The sequence below is a fragment of the Saccopteryx leptura genome, chromosome 4, assembly GCF_036850995.1.
Source record: "Saccopteryx leptura isolate mSacLep1 chromosome 4, mSacLep1_pri_phased_curated, whole genome shotgun sequence".
Lineage (NCBI taxonomy): Eukaryota > Metazoa > Chordata > Mammalia > Chiroptera > Emballonuridae > Saccopteryx > Saccopteryx leptura.
Window position 1 is genome coordinate 213,973,538 of NC_089506.1, and position 17,309 is coordinate 213,990,846.

Here is a 17,309-nt window from a genome sequence, read left to right on the forward strand (position 1 = left end):
CTTTTTTTTTTTTTAAGAGAGAGAAACAGATAGGGACAAACAGGAAGGGAGGGAGATGAGAATCATCAACTTGTAGTTGTGCACTTTAGTTGTTACTTCTCATATGTGCCTTGCCTTTGACCAGGGGACTCCAGCTGAGCCTGTGATTCCTTGCTCAAGCCAGTGACCTTGGGCTTTAAGTCAGTGATCTTTGGGCTCAAGCCAGTGAACTTGGGGCTTAAACCTGGAACCTCAGTGTCCCAGGTCGACATTTCATCCACTGTGCCACCATTAGTCAGACTAAATTAACTTTTTGAATAAGCATTTCACCTGCCAGAAAGCACCAGTTCTCTGGTCCTCAAGAAGGGGTCCCTGCTTTGGATGACAAACGCTCAGGGCTAGACACGGGATGAGGTGAGAACTCAGCTTGAGCCAGTGAAGAGCTGTTTGATGGGGCCGGAGGGTGAAGAGTTCCTCTTTTAAACCGGCCACTGTCCCACCTCTGAGCTATCCCACTGAGGTGCTATATAAAGAAAAGGGTTCTTTGGTGCTAATATCATTTCAATAGAATTTTCCCCCATCTGTATTTCATTTTATCACCTGTATTTGATATTCAGGAGTCTGCTAAAAAAGTTTTCAAACTAAAGACAGTGTAAGAAAAAAAGGCATGTCCCTGGCCGGATAGCTCAGTTGGTTAGAGCATCATCCCGAAGTGCAGAGGTTGCTGGTTCAATCCCTGGTCAGGGTACATACAGGAACAGCTTGACATTCCTGTCTCTATTTCTCTCTCTCTCCTTTCCCTTCTCACTAAAATCAATAAATAAAACAAAAAAAGAAAATTACAAAAAAAAAGGGCAATGGAAGAAAACCACCCCCAGATTTGCCCCCCTCTACAGTCCTAAGGTCAGACTTCCCTAAACCTATCCTGAAAGGTGATCATTAAAATCCAACGTAGGGACCCTCCTCTTCTTGGCGGGGTCGGGCGTGCGGTCCCGATCCCGGTAATGTCGGAGGCAGAGGGCAAGGGCCCCAGCCCTCTTGGTGTCATGTCTTTGGTGCTGACGGTTTCCAGTCCGCTGGTTCTATCCTCAAGCGCTGGGACATGGTAAAAAACAAAAAAAAAAAACCAACGTAGGAGACAGTGTCAAAAAGCTTTATCATGCTATATTTCTGATGAAGTTGGCCCCCAAACTGGGTCACATGCAGAAATCCTCTGGAGATGATATTTTAAGGCCTTTCAGCATCAGGAAATGTGGAGACATGAACCGACGGAAGCTGTGGGCATGGACAGCCTCAAGGCCAAAGGCAAAGGCACAGCAGGGACAGGGTGATGGATCCCACTCTGGGTGGACTGACACACAGGACACTCTGGTTCCCTGGTCACATGGAATCCTGGTGCCAGAGAGAGAGTCGCACAGGTGGGAAATGCTCAGTTCTTAGTCACCAACGTCCCTTCCATCCTTAGGCACTGCCAGCTGACAAAGGGTGTGAGTGCTCATGGGGAGCAACTCCCCAGAAGAACAAAAAGCCCAAAGAAACCCATAGGGACTACTACCAGAAGACTCAAGAGGCCCGCGGCCGTGGCCAGCCTCACCCGCCCTGCCGGGGGCCCAAGGGGGCCTGAGCAGGGTAAGGACCGCTGCTGTCCAGTATGCCCATCCCTCCCGGTCTCAGAGGTCATCTTACCAGACAGAGTTCCGAGTTTAAGAAAATGTCACAGCCTGACTAGGTGGTGACACAGTGGATAGAGCATCGGCCTGGGATGCAGAGGACCCAGGTTCAAAACCCCAAGGTCGTCTGACCTGTGGTGGCGCAGTGGATAAAGCGTTGACCTGGAAATGCTGAGGTCGCCAGTTCGAAACCCTGGGCTTGCCTGGTCAAGGCACATATGGAAGTTGATGCTTCCAGCTCCTCCCCCCTTCTCTCTCTCTGTCTCTCCTCTCTCTCTCTCCCTCTGTCTCTCCCTCTCCTCTCTAAAATGAATAAATAAATTAAAAAAACAACAACAACAAAACCCCAAGGTCGCTGGCTTGAGCGCAGGCTCACCAACTTGAGCACAGGGTCACTGGCTTGAGTGGGGGATCATAGACATGACCCCATGGTGGCTAGCTTGAGCCGAAACATCGCTGGCTTGAAGCCCAAGGTAGCTGGCTTGAGCAAGGGGTCACTCAGACTGTTGTAGCCCACGGTCAAGGCACATATGAGAAAGCAATCAATGAACTAAGGAACTGCAACAAAGAACTGATGTTCTCATCTCTTTCCCTTCCTGTCTGTCTGTCCCTATCTGTCCTTCTGTCTCTGTCACACACAAAAAAGAAAATGTCACAAACACAATATGATGCTCTACAGTTTAAAAGAAACCCTCTTCTTTCTTTCCCTCTTGAAAAAATCACTTCATTGTCATTAAGGTAACTGGAATATGCCATGCGATCTCGATCCACTATAACAAGGAATAACTAACGCGAAGGGACAGAGCCTGGCCAAGACTAATAAACAAACACCAAATCTTTGCTTTTTATGAGGAAATGCTCAGGGCTAGACTCGGGAGGACGTAAAAATGATCCTGACAGCTGAACAGTACTTGGTGGGGCTGGGAATAAAGTAGGAGCTAGCTTTGTGTTGGTAGTTAAATAAATAAATGAAGAAAAGAAGTTGCAAATCGAAGTCATCTTCCAACAGAAGGGAGGGGAGCTGTGGCAGGTGGACAGAGGTGTGAGTAGGGAACTTTTAAAACTGGGTTAGAGTCAGAAAAAAAATTCAATAGATGTTTTCAAAGAGGAAAATATTTTTATTTATGGACCACTTACTTTATTTTTAGATTTAAAAGAATCAAGAACTTTCAGCTGGGGGTAGGGGACAGAGGCTGGGGACCAGGTAAGGTAGAGACTAAGTTAAATCTACAAAGAGTAGACTATCTGAGTAATATCTCTAGCCTCCAGAAGGCATGACTAGAGCAAAGTGAGAACTTCCTACACATGTTCAGTATATATACAATGGATTTGAGTATATTTGGAATTGTTATCTGTCTAACAAAGTCTAATCAAAATGTCATGTAGCACATGAAAACCCATGGATATTTAAGGCAACTCTTATAGAAACCTTTGAGTATCCCACAAAAAGCAACAACAGCAGTTATACAATTGAAAACACACCAGCATGGCTTATCCTTAACATCTAGATACGAAATACCTAATTCCCACTTCTAAAGACCAATATACCACAGTCCCCTTTTAGATTTGTTTTAAAAACATACATTCCCCCTCTTTCCCATTAATAAAGTGCTCTGTTTTAAAATTAAATTCAACTTTGGTTTTTAGTATTTCATTTTTGGAGAATTTCTAAAAAACAAACTGAAATAACCTGAGTGTGGGCTTTTCCAAACTCTAGGAATCAAAGAAAGCTTTTCTTAATATTCCATGCAATGAGACATTCTTTCCATTTTATATATAAAAGCAAAGTAAAGAAGCTTTTTGCCTGACCAGTGGTGGTGCAGCAGATAGGAGCTCTGACTGACTTGGGACGCTGAGATCCCAGGTTCAAAACACTAAGGTCACCGGCTTGAGCACAGACTCACCAGCTTGAGTGCGGGGTCAAAGGCTTGAGCGTGGGATTATCGACATCATCCCATGGTTGCTGGCTTGAGCCCAAAGGTCACGAACTTAAAGCCCAAGGTCACTGGCTTGGCTGGAGCCCCACCTACCCCCACTCCAAGGCATGTATGAGAAGCAAACAATGAACAACTAAAGTGCCACAACTATGAGTTGATGCTTCTCATCTCTCTCCCTTCCTGTCTCTCTCTCTAAAAAAACAACCACCAGAAGCTGACTTTTCATGTCAAATCAAAATTAAGACAACAGAAACCAACATTCTCAATTCCCAGAATGCAAGAGAGATTACTAGGTAAACACTCTTGCAGAATGTAATTAAGAGTTTTGGTAACTTTCATAAATCAAGGTTATTTTAATAACAAAGTAAGTGAACATATTAAATTTAATTCTTCCCTTTTAGATGCCCCTTAGGGCAGGGTTACACATAGGAAATAACTCAACTGTAGCTGGTTAAAAATGAACCCAACAAAAATCAAAGATCTTGTTCTTTTCCATTATTGATCATTTAATTCCTTCCTGGGGATGAAGGCATAGAGTGAATTTCCGGAAGTAAAATGGGGTTTTGGGGGTCTTTTATATTAGGGCAGACAGAGTTAACACCTGGGGTGCTGGGTGCAGGCTTCTGCGCTGGGAGGAGACACCTTCTCCTGCTGGCTAGTTCCAGGTCCCCACAGTGACATGACTTCTTGACATGATCAATAAGTAAGTATATTTACAGAGGAGTCAGAGGGGACCCTGAACTCCTAAACTTCACACCACCAATGTTCTTTTACAGCTTCTTTTCTCCATTTCTCATAACTGTGCCACCACTTAGATCTAGAATGCAGGTAAGCAGAGTAAGACGTGAGTGTGGGGGCCCTGGAATTACAAGAGCTGCCCCCGAGACCCATTGGGTGACACAGGGAGAGAGGGGGAAGGGTCTTGACACATGTCTGAGAGACCAGGCCACCGAGCTGAAATCCAAGGATCAGGTTGGACTCATAAAAACCAAAGATTTCCCCATCTTTACGTTAAAGGGACTGCTAGTTCAGCATCTGCCTAAAAAGAATCCCAACAAATGGCACTATTTAATTCACACTAATTTTCAATAATTTTTGTAAGACAGAAAAATATATATTGTGAGTGTATAAAAATTGACCCTGGCTTGTTGGCTCCGTGGATAGAGCATCTGTCCAGCGTGCAGCTGCCCCATGTTCAATTCCTGGTCAGAGCACAGAGGAGAAGCAACCATCTGCTTCTCTCCCCTTCTCTCTCTCTTCCCCTCTCATAGCCAGTGGCTTGATTGGTTCTAGTGTCAGCCCCAGGCACTGAGGATAGCTTGGTTGATCCAAATGTTGGCCTCAGGAGCTGAGGATAGCTATGTTGATTTGACCATCAGCCCCAGACAGGGGTTGCCAGGTAGATCTCGGTTGGGGCGCATGTTGGAGTCTGTCTCTATCTCCCCTCCTCTCACTTAAAAAATAAATAAATAAAAATTTAAAAAAGAAAAAATATATATACACACGCACACACACGCATATATATATATGTTATATTATATACATTAAGTATAGCATATATTATGTTTGATAGCTAGAGAAATAAGAAAATAAGCATCCCATCCTGGAAAAACTGTCCCTGGGGAGAAATTATTCTCAAGTAAACTATATTCTGGCCTGACCTGTGGTGGCGCAGTGGGTAAAAGCGTCGACCTGGAAACGCTGAGGTTGCCAGTTCAAAGCCCTGGGCTTGCCTGGTCAAGGCACATACGGGAGTTGATGCTTCCAGCTCCTCCCCCCTTCTCTCTCTCTGTCTCTCTCTCCTCTCTAAAAATGAATAAATTTAAAAAAAAATTAAAAAAAAACAAAACTATATTCTGGCTTCCAAAACTTCCTAATCCACTCAGCTTCTACCTCGCTCCTGTGCAACCTAACAGGAGACAGGCTAAGGACGCACCAGCTCCCCGTTCTGAAGACAGGCTCTTGTCCAGAACTAACACTGTACACTTGAGACAGCCCACAGCCACCTGCACAAGAGCCCAGGGGCTTTTTTTTTTTTTTTCATTTTTCTGAAGCTGGAAACAGGGAGAGACAGTCAGACAGACTCCCGCATGCGCCCGACCGGGATCCACCTGGCACGCCCACCAGGGGGCGACGCTCTGCCCACCAGGGGGCGATGCTCTGCCCATCCTGGGCGTCGCCATGTCGCGACCAGAGCCACTCTAGCGCCTGAGGCAGAGGCCACAGAGCCATCCCCAGCGCCCGGGTCATCTTTGCTCCAATGGAGCCTTGGCTGCGGGAGGGGAAGAGAGAGACAGAGAGGAAAGCGCGGCGGAGGGGTGGAGAAGCAAATGGGCGCTTCTCCTGTGTACCCTGGCCGGGAATCGAACCTGGGTCCTCCACACGCTAGGCCAACGCTCTACCGCTGAGCCAACCAGCCAGGGCCCAGGGGCTTTTTGCCTTGATCTGGCTATTTGTTTCCTGGGAAGAAAGAAGTGGTGAAAAGACGGGTGTGGGTAAGGTTAGAGGACAGATCTGAGATGAAGTAGAATAGAAGGAAGGGCACTCGAAGAGCACGGGAAACACGAGGCCCGGGGAGGTGCACCAGAACTCTAGTGAAAGGCATTCCTGTGAATCTGTCGCTGTTGATAACCAGAATCTACACTTCCTAACCCCCACCTACCCCGTCCCACTTAATTTGGCATTTCCCACATCTCTTGCCCATAAGAAGTGGTCAAAAAAGTCACTGATTGCCCTGGCCATTGGCTCAGTGGTAGAGCGTCGGCCTGGCGTGCAGAAGTCCCGGGTTTGATTCCCGGCCAGGGCACACAGGAGAAGCGCCCATCTGCTTCTCCACCCCTCCCCCTCTCCTTCCTCTCTGTCTCTCTCTTCCCCTCCCGTAGCCACCGAGGCTCCATTGGAGCAAAGATGGCCCGGGCGCTGGGGATGGCTCCTTGGCCTCTGCCCCAGGCGCTAGTGGCTCTGGTCGCAGCAGAGTGACGCCCCGAGGGGTAGAGTATCGCCCCCTGGTGGGCAGAGCGTCGCCCCTGGTGGGCGTGCGGGGTGGATCCCAGTAGGGCGCATGTGGGAGTCTGTCTGACTGTCTCTCCCCGTTTCCATCTTCAGAAAAATACACACACACACACACACACACACACACACAAAAGTCACTGATTAAAGACTATGCAGACTCTCAGTGTCTGCAAATGTTTCATTTCCTCGGGGCGAGGCTTTTCCACCCTGGTAATGGAGGTGATTTCTTAGGACACCTAGTTCCGGCAGGCCCCCGGCTGACTCTAGTTCTCTAGAACAAGTTGGTGAGGAGCGCCGCAGGGCGTGAACTGACAAACGCAGGAGGTATGGAGCAGTGAAGCGCTAGCCCGTCAATAGGATGGACAAACACCCGCACAACGGGATACTGCTCAGCACCAAAGGAATGAGTAAAAGGACAACACTAGCAACTACCTGGATGAATCTCAAAATCATTCTGTTGACTCAAGGAAGCCAGACCAAAAAAAAAAAAAAAAAAAGATACACTGTATGATGCCATTCATATAAAGTTCTTAAAAAACGCAAATTAATCGACAGTGACAGAAGCAGATTGGTGGGGGCCAGGGGATAGAAGCAAGGAGAGAGACTCCTGAGGGGCACGAGGAGACCTTGGGGACAATGATGATCATCATTATTTGATTGTGGGGATGGTTTCTGCGGTATTAGTGTGGTATTAGGAAGGAAGGGAGGGAGGGAGGGAAGAAAGAAAGAAGGAAAGAGAGAGAAAGAGATAGAGCGCAAAGAGAAAAGGAAGCCCCAGGTCAAAGATTTAATTCTGTGTCATCCACACCAGACAACTCCTAGGTGCTGGGATTTCCTACCAGACCTCTTCGCAGCCTTTCTGAGAATTGCATCACCTCTGCTTTCCTAAATAGCTGGCTTTGTTGTTGTTGTTGTTGATCTCACATTTCTGCTGTCTGGTCTCCTGTATCAAAACCCACTGCTCTGGGATCTCCCCTCCTTCTGAACATGTTCACAGAAACAGCAAAAACAATTCGCCTTTCAGCATCTTCCTCTCACACAGAAGCTGAGAACAGAAACGTTTCCATGCCTGCCCTTACAGAGAAGTGACTGAGCCAGACAGTGCTGGCTACAATGCTCAGCACGACAGTCCCAACTACATGTGGCTATTTATACTCAAATTAGTTGAAATAAAACAAAAATAAAACCTCACTTCCTCAGTTGCATGAGCCACATTGGAAGCGTCAGTGGTCCCATGTGGCCATGGACTACTGAAGTGGACAGCACTAGATGGAAATTTCCATCATCACAGAAAGTTGTGCTGGACAAATGGTTACTTCACTCAAACCACAGAAAGAGTCTTGGCCCTCATGAATTGAATAGATAGCTCAATGTAGTGCGCACAGAGGTAGAGGAAAGCTGCCTTGCCCCTCATCCACACATACACAGATGAGAAGCATCTCTTTGGGGTACGTGATCAGGGAGAAAAGAACCGGAAGGACACCAATGGGGAGCAGGTGTGGGGACGTTGAGGGGCAAGGCACAGTGTGGGGCCTGCTCCCGAGTTGGGGCAATATGGAAGGTCTGTGGTAGCCCTACTGGAGTGATGGGGATCATTCGCTCTCCACATGCACTTATTTAAGCAGCCAGCATCTGATGTGCTCCATGCCGCCTCTGTGCCAGATGTGCACAGGAGCCGCCAGTGGTGCAGTCAGTGGGAACAGCATGCAGAGGGGGTGGAAGGGAGTGGAAGAACAGTGGGCCATGGTACAGAGAGCAGAGGGAGGTGGGGCAAGGTCAGGCCTCAGAAGGGTCCAAACAGAAGGGGGTCTGTTTACTCAAAGTAATCCCTGCCCCTACCTTTCACTCTACATCTCATGCCTTCATTTTATCACTATCTTAGGATGTATGGCAGCATACCCCCAACATCTCCCCCACTCCAGTGCCTGCCCCAGGACAGCAGGGAACTAATCCTCAGAGCCTGCAGCCAAGCCTGGCGCTCAGGATGTTTTGCTGAATGAGTCAATGGATGAGCGAAGAGGGAGGTATGACCTCTTCCTTAGAAATTCACTCTGGCTAGAGAAGGTTTGGGATTGGGGAGATCAATGTAACAGTGGCAACTGGAACCAGGATGGTAGCAATGAAGATTAAAACAAGAAGGCACATTAAAACAAAAACTGGGGGGGGGACGACGACGTGATGAATGGAGAATTGACTTGGGGTGATGAATACACCATACAGTGTATATACGATGTGTTGTAGAATTATACACCTGAAACCTATAATATTGTTAACCGGTGTCACAGCCCCCCTCCAAAAAAACTGGGCCAGCCCTGATTGAGTAGCTCAGTTGGTTAGAGTGTTGACACACCAACGAATGCGTAAACAACTAAAATAACAAACCAATGTCTCTCTCTCTCTCTAAAATTCAATATAAATTCAAAAACAAATTGGACCAAAAGAATGCTGAAACTTAGTGAGCGACTGGATATGGAAGGTGACAAAGATGACCCCAGGGCCCTGACTTTTAACAGGGCACAGGAAGCAAATGCCTGAAAGTCTCGTTGTCTCACTGCTGACAATGCTCCTGGTTCAGTCTCTTGCAATTACCTTTTTGACCCTCACAATAAACAGAAGTGCCTCATACTGTGTGTCCTCTCCCCAGTACCCATCTGGTGTACAGTAAGGATTTAAGAGATTCTGAGACAAGCTTAACATCACCTCTGGGGGCTTCCTGAGTAGGGGGATGAGGTCACGTGAAGGCCACACTGAAGGACATCCTACAAAATAACTGGCCTGTGACATCATAATCAAGGTCGTGAAAATCAGAAAGGATCTGAGACAGAGCAGAGGAGACCAGGGGAACATATACGACCCCTAAGGTCTCAGCAGAGAGGGAGGGATGAGGGAAGAGTAATGTGGAGAAAAGTTCACATTTGGGACTCTGGGTGAAAAGTATGATTTTTGCAACCTTTCTATAAATTGTTCCAAAACATAAAATTTTTAAAAATCTTAAAAATAAAAACCTAGATATTAAATTTAATTCAGTAATCTGTTTTGGAAGAACTTGTGCCAGTCCTTGACCCTGATGTCCAACTGCCACCAAAGGGTCCCTGCAATGGCAGGATGGGACGCAGCAGCAGGGCTGCAGGCTGGGAGGCCTCTATACCAAAGCGGGCATCTTACCCAAGTGTTCACCCTAACAGGTAAGTGCCTCTCCTTGCTCTTGCATGCCTATTCCCCCACAAAACGGGGGCAAAAAAAAATTTCAGGGCCCTGGGGTCATCTTTGTCACCTTCCATATCCAGTCGCTCACTAAGTTTCAGCCTTCTTTTGGTCCAATTTGTTTTTGAATTTATATTGAGTTTTAGAGAGAGAGAGAGACATTGGTTTGTTATTTTAGTTGTTTATGCATTCGTTGGTGTGTCAACACTCTAACCAACTGAGCTACTCAATCAGTGCACTCCTGGTGACTCTAGTACAGTTACAATGGGCCAACATTTGCAGGCAACTAGGAAAGGCAGCTCAAGCCACCAAATCTTAATGGTCTAAAACAGACACACAATTTAAAAAAACTGCTCTTGGCCCTGGCCGGTTGGCTTAGTGGTAGAGCATCGGCCTGGCGTGCAGGAGTCCCAGGTTCGATTCCCAGCCAGGGCACACAGGAGAAGCGCCCATCTGCTTCTCCATCCCTCCCCCTCTCCTTCCTCTCTGTCTCTCTCTTCCCCTCCCACAGCCAAGGCTCCATTGGAGCAAAGTTGGCCCGGGCGCTGAGGATGGCTCTGTGGCCTCTGCCTCAGGCACTAGAATGGCCCTGGTTGCAACAGAGCATCGCCCCCTGGTGGGTGTGCCGGGTGGATCCCGGTCAGGCGCATGCGGGAGTCTGTCTGACTGCCTCCCCATTTCCAACTTCAGAAAAATACAAAAAAAAACCCTGCTCTTAATATTGCAAGAAGAAATCACACAACTAGTCCAAGCAGTGGTGAATTTACTATTTGTAAAGTGGAAAGCAAGAAGAAAAACTTCTGATGCACTGTATCAGTTTGCTTAGGAAAAAAAGGCAAAATGATCATCTCTATGGAGTAAGATTATGACAGCCCACGCCTCCAGCTTAATCCTACCCAAATTACTTGTATATAACTATAAAAGTTTTGGGTCAAACTTTCCTCGTTGGATGCTTTCTCACACGGCACCGAATGCTGTTGTATGGGCGAATAACTACACATATGTCTCTTCCATAGCATCCACTTGGGTTGCTTGGGATGGGTTGGGACTGTTGCTAGCAGTTTTCAGGACAAGGATTTTAAGAAAACTGATGGCTACTAAACTCACGCCTGTCTGTCTCTCAAACATTATTTTTCCTCCCATAAGCTAAGTACTTGATCATTGCAAGAAGACAGCTCGTGGCTGCCCAGGGAATCAGCACACGGAGCCCTTCGCTTGCTCTCACCTCAGGTTACTAATGAGGGGCATCTCCAGCTGTCCCAGTCAATTGCCCATTTCTAACCTTCTTCTCTAATGGAAAAGAACTTGGTGGATTTTAAAAACTTTCAGCATTTTTTAGTCCTCTGCAGCAATTGCAGAAGCCAGCAATTGGTCCAATTAGCTCTGCAAGCTTGAGTGGGAGTCACCGGTCTCAATGACAAGGGCAAAAGCTGTACAAGGAGAGGCTAAGATGCCCAGCACTTACTAACCAAAGCTGCCCCGCAAATCCATCAAGGTGTTCCTCCCTGACTCTGCTACATCTGCGGCGCGGCAGTTCTCCAGGAACACCAGAGCCGGTGATGGCACTTGGCACTTGAGATGAAAGCCGCTTGTCATGTCTGGCAGCCCACTTGCTTTACAGAGGCAGCCACTGCAGCTGGAGAGGGGAAGACTGGTCACCGGGTACATGGCTCCCCAGGGCAGGGCTGGCACTCAAGTCTGTGTCTGCAGACTCCACGACTCAGGTCCTCTCCCTGGACTCCACCATCTCTAGCTACCACCACTCCCATTGAATAAGCAGTCCCGGGACCAAGGAGCCACTCTAGGACCAGAACAGATTTGCAATCCCTCACCGTAGTTATTACAGGCAGGAAGTAGAAGACTGTTGTTTGCTCTGCCCCAGCCTTTCTTTAAAAAAATCTGGAGATTCTGTCTGCTCCGAAGGCTGCAGGCGGCTCAGGTTACCTATCTCTGACTAAGCCTTTTTAAGCAGAGTGGTCAGGTTCCGGAGTTACTCTGTAACACGACCATGTCTGCAGCCTGTGACATGCCAGCTCCTGTTATCGGACACACATCTGTGATCTCAATTCCCACCTAGGAAAAGAGGCCGATCCACAATGCACAGTGGTCCTTTCCACAAAATTGAAAATGAATGCCTTCTGGGTTTCATAAATGAGCTAGAATGCCAAAATGGTTATAGGATTTGGCTTTTTTCTTTAGTTGTAACATCACTTGCGGTCTTTCCAAGGGTGGACATCTAATCACAGTCTCAGTGCTGGCTAGCCAAGCATTTGCTTCATGGCTCATGCTCCAGAAGCTCTGGGTAGCTTTTCCTAATAGCTGGGGTAATAGTGGGTTTTGGCATTGAAGGCATTCTTTTCCAAACCACATTTGCACTGTCCACCAGCTCTTAATCCAGGGGAGTGGGGGTGGGAGGCCAGAAGCATACTCGCTTGTGGCTGCACTTAAACTGCACAGAACACAACAGAGACCTAATCCATGCAGAACTAATTCTTAAGCTAGAAAGTTCTAATTCTTAAGTCTTAGAGTTGTCCACCTTGGTTTTCTGCTTTTAGTTCCTTCTCATCCACTATATTGACCACACTGCTACTGATGAAAGAAAACAAACCTACTTAAAACCTCAGTTAGGCATCAAATGGCCACCAAGAGTGGTCAGAGAAGAGGAAGGTGCTGCCCAGTACCAGACGGGCAGCCATAGCCTCATGTGTAGGCAAGGGGAGCCACAGTGCTCTAGTCCTTGTGGGGTACAGTTCTCCGACTTCCCACAGTAGCATGACGGGGAAGGAAGAGCCCAGGCCGGAAGTCAAGGGGCTGGGTCCTGGCCTGGCTCTTCAAGGGCATGTGACCTTGGTCCAGTTCCCCCACTTCACAGAGCCAGTGCTTTCTCCTGTAAACGCCAAGGGCTGCTGTGAACTCTTAACATCCTATGAGCTCTTGCATCCCCTTGAGTTTTAAATCAGTTTTGGTGGAGCTTGCCCCCCCAATCAATAGACAGGTTTCTTCACACGCATGAAACCAAAAGCAAAATGAGTCACTCTAAGTAGGAATAATACAAGGAATTGTTAATTTTTTATAAACATGCCTTAAACCAAACTAGGCCATAAACCACTCTGGTCCAAGAAAAAGACAAAATACTGAAACAATCTTCTATTTCAGTGCTTAAGTAAAAAATGTGTTCAGGCCCTGGCTGGGTAGCTCAGTCGGTTAGAGCACCATCTGGATACACGAAGGTTGAGGGTTCCATCCCGTCAGGGTACATACAAGAATCAACCAATGAGTACATAAATAACTCTCTACCCCTTCCTCTCTAAAAAATAAAAATCAAGAAAAAAAAAAAAAAAAAGAATGTGTTCAGCCAAATTAATTGAAAAGTTTAACTCATTTAAGAAACTTTCTATTCACAAGTCAAAGAGCATCACCTAATGCCTAGAATAACAGAATGTCAGGTCTTAGAGGTCATCTAGGGCAATTGACTCCTTTGACTGAAAAATCAAAATGCAGACTGGGCAAGGTCACAAAGGCAAAACAGGGATGGGAACCCACATCCTACATCTGCTTGGGTCTGCCACATGGTCAGTGCTAAATATTCGATGGTGAACGAATGAAGTTAAGTGGTATTCCCTACAATGCACAGTTCTTCGAACTGGTTCACAAATAAGTGAAGTTCCAGGTTATGGAGATATCCTAGCACACAAGTATTTCAAAATTCTACTTTTAGCTCCTTAAGAAGCCAGACTGGAATTTCTCGCGTTTCCCACCTAAGCTAAGTATTTTCCCAACAGGGCAAAGAAATCACCTCTGAAAACCTGGAGTCTTTTACCTGGCATCAGAGGAGCAGCCTGACTGCAGCTTTAGTCATGTGTTTACGAACAGACCCACCCACGTCACAGGCTTTTAAAACACTGGATTAGGGACAAGGAAAAGGTCTTCTGACAACAGACTTCTGGGGAAAAACCGTTTAAGAATTTCAGAAATCCCTTTTCTGGGAGGGTTTAGAATGGCAGCAACAAGAATTAGCAATTGGGGTCTAGGAAACTGGTTTGCGAAAAACACAGAAAAGCAAAAAGAACTGGGAGTCTAGAACCAGATGCGGGTACAGAGGGGAGACCGAGGACTGGCCCGAGGCCAGGAGCTGGAGTGAAGCCAGGTGGTTCAGGGCTCCGGGCTCTGGGTTAGAGCAGCAGACGAGGAGGAAGGGGGAGCCAGGGCGCATCCCTAGGCCCGGCTAGGGAACCCAGGACTTCGAGGGCCGTGCAGGGAGGGGCGGGCGGGGCAGGGTCCCCGGGCGGGGCGGGGCCCCTGGGCGGGGCCGAGGGCGGGGCAGGAGTTCGCGGTCCACGGGCGGGTCCCCCGCGCGGCCGGCCCACGCACCTCTTCGGCCTGCTTGCGCAGCGCCTTCTCGCGCTCGTACTGGGTGAGCAGCTGCTCGTTGTCCTCGCGCAGCAGCTCCAGTTCTACCTCGTGCTCCTGGTTCTCGCTGAGCACCGAGTCCAGGTTCTCCAGTACGTTCACCACGAGCGGCATGAGCTCCTTGACCACCTCCTCGTCATAGCAGTGGATGAGGCGCTCGAACTCGCGGTAGATGGAGCCCGCCAGGCCCGACACCCGCTCCGACATCACGGAGCCGGAACAGTAATCATCCTGGTACACCACCACTCCGCCGCCCTCGTCCATCTGGATCTCCATCATCGTGGCCACCGCCGCCGCCAGCGCGACTCGCTGTCCGCCGGCGCGCCTGCTCTCCGCCCCGGGTGCCTTTAGCCCGCAGGCCGCGGCCCGTTACCTCCGTCGCAGCCGCTATCGCTGTAGCCTCAGGATTCAGCAGCCGCCCGCCGGTGCCGCTGGTCCTGATGCTGCGTCCGTCACTCAGCGACCGGAAGTCCCGCCTCCCGGAAGTCCCGCCCGGCGGGCCGAGAGGGTGGTGGCCGCGGGTACGGCCGCAGCCCCGCGGCGCCGCTAGGGGTCGCAGGGGCCGTGACGTAAGAGGAACCCGAGCTCAAGGCCAGAAAGAATCTAGGCCCAGCGGGGCAGGGAGCGCTTCCGGGCAGGTTTATCACCGTCGCTATACGCCAGTGCCTGTCACATTTAGCGTATTCCCGTCAACTCGCTCTCAGACACCGGTCCGGACTTTTAAGTGACTTAGCATATGTCCCAACACCATATATAGACGATAGTGTCCGGTTTAGAGACTTCAACGAGCATCCGTGCGCCCACTCTCCTCTCATAAGTGACCCAAGTGCTTGCCTGGTGTACTTTGATTTACCTTCATAATTTTGCTGCACCGTAGTGCGCACTCCTAGAGTAAGCATTCACAGCTTCTCTTCAAATACTGCCTACACTGTCCCCTCTGGGATTCCATTAAGTGCAAGCTGCCCATCTCATCCTAAAATCCAGTTAATAATTTTCATTTAGTCTCTTTAATGTCCTGCATTTTGTGTAACTTCTTCAGATTTCCTAGTTTCTCATCGGATACGTGTAATCTTTTAATCCCAACCATTGAGTTGTAAACTTCAATGGTTATATTTTAAATTTCTATTTGTCCTATACAATTTTCTAATATTCTACCAATTCGGATACGCTCTCATTTCTTCCACTTTTAGCTACTTATTTTAAATCTTAGTTTTGTTTTGCTTTTTTAATCTCATAATTATAATATCTGCAGTCTTTGCAGGTCCGATTCCATTGTTTTGGTTAACTCTTCCTCGGGCTGCTACCTTCCTTGAAGCTAGTATTCCTTGTATCTACAATACATCTGTGTATTGTATACAATACAATGTATCTACAATAAAATTCAAAATAAGTAGCTCCAGAGGATTTATTTTCTTTTACAGGCATGAGGACACCATGAGCCCAAGGCTGACACTTTCAGTGTAGGGGCCACACAGGCAGTGTGAATTCTGACCAAAGCCAAATCAAATCATAAGACAGCTTCTTGCTAACAGAAATGCTCTCACCCCTGCCTTTCACCTAATGAAATGCTTCAAGGTCCATTCATCCTGATGACAGGAACCTCTCATCCTAACCTGACTGTGCCAAATCATTCACATACATAGTGCCCTAAACACTATTGCACACTTTGTGCCCTTGAAGTCTAATATGCTGTATGGATGCCCACCCACCCAACTAAAAGATAAACAGGGTTCAGTCTTAGATTCAGATTGCCTTAGCTTTGATCCTAGCTAAGTGCCTTAATCATTGTTTCCAAACCTGTAAAACAGCCTAAAAATATTACCATCATACTAGGAATGTTATAAAGTAAGCCAGTCCACAAGAGGGATTTAGTGCCTGCCATCTCTAGCCAGTAGTAAGCATGCAATAATGTTATATAGAATTATTTTTAAGTGTGAGATGAGAAGCATCACCTCATAATTACTTCACTTTGATCGCTCCTCTAATGTGCCTTGACTATGGGGCTCAAGCCAAGCCAGTGACTGCTTGCTCAAGCCAGCGACCTTGGGTTTTCAAACCTGGGACCTCAGCATCCCATGTTGATGCTCTCCAGGGGTCCCCAAACTTTTTACACAGGGGGCCAGTTCACTGACCCTCAGACCGCTGGAGGGTCGCCACATACAGTGCTCCTCTCACTGACCACCAATGAAAGAGGTGCCCCTTCTGGAAGTGCAGTGGGGGGCCGGATAAATGGCCTCAGGGGGCCACAAGCGGCCCATGGGCCGTAGTTTGGGGATGCCTGCTCTATCCACTGTGCCACCACCAGGCTGTTGGTATTATATTCTCAAAATGAGGAAAAAGAGGTGAATTTTTTCTTTCCTGGTAAGTTACAGGAAAGCTTGTGAGTGTTTTAGGAAATGTTTAAGACTTCTGCCTTAGACCATTTTCAGAAATTTGACCCCTCTGAATTCCAGTAGTAAATTCAGTCAGGCAGCACCTACTCCCAAGAGAGGTCAACTGACTTGGCCATCAACTTGATTAGTTTTTATTACTAACATGATTAGACAAACTTGTTACTTGAAATTGGCTAAAACAAAATAAAGTTTTAACACGATATGCTGGATAACTCTTGATGCTTACTGAAGAATGCAGCGAGAACACTCGAGAGCTCAACCTGACTAGTACTTAATAAAAGAATCGGCTTCCTTTCATATTTGTAAAGATAATTTGGACTACATCTTTTTCTCATTACAAGATCCTAAAATGTCAGATGGACACACAGGTTTCAAAAGTTCTACTTTGGCCCTGGCCGGTTGGCTCAGTGGTAGAGCGTCGGCCTGGCGTGCAGGAGTCCCGGGTTCAATTCCCGGCCAGGGCACACAGGAGAAGCGCCCATCTGCTTCTCCACCCCTCCCCCTCTCCTTCCTCTCTGTCTCTCTCTCTTCCCCTCCCGCAGCCAAGGCTCCATTGGAGCAAAAAGTTGGCCCGGGTGCTGAGGAGGGCTCTATGGCCTCTGCCTCAGGCGCTAGAATGGCTCTGGTTGCAACAGAGTGATGCTCCAGATGGGCAGAGCATCACCCCCTGGTGGGCATGCCGGGTGGGTCCCGGTCGGGCACAT

General features: G+C 47.9%; 1 protein-coding gene and 1 non-coding gene across 13 annotated transcripts in view; one reads left to right on the plus strand and one right to left on the minus strand.

The window, feature by feature from the left end:
* MAPK8IP3 (mitogen-activated protein kinase 8 interacting protein 3) overlaps positions 1-14,659 on the minus strand; it is a 56,234-nt gene extending 41,575 nt beyond the window's left edge. For all 12 annotated transcript variants that reach the window (XM_066382949.1, XM_066382942.1, XM_066382948.1 and 9 more), the window contains exon 1: positions 14,174-14,659. In XM_066382949.1, coding sequence (XP_066239046.1) covers positions 14,174-14,491 — 318 coding nt within the window. In that variant the 5' untranslated portion in view covers positions 14,492-14,659. The remainder of the gene's footprint in view (positions 1-14,173) is intronic.
* LOC136404676 (small nucleolar RNA SNORA57) lies at positions 939-1,085 on the plus strand. The gene has a single exon (XR_010751389.1). It is a non-coding gene; the product is annotated as a small nucleolar RNA SNORA57 (small nucleolar RNA).
* Positions 14,660-17,309: the final 2,650 nt, after the last annotated feature.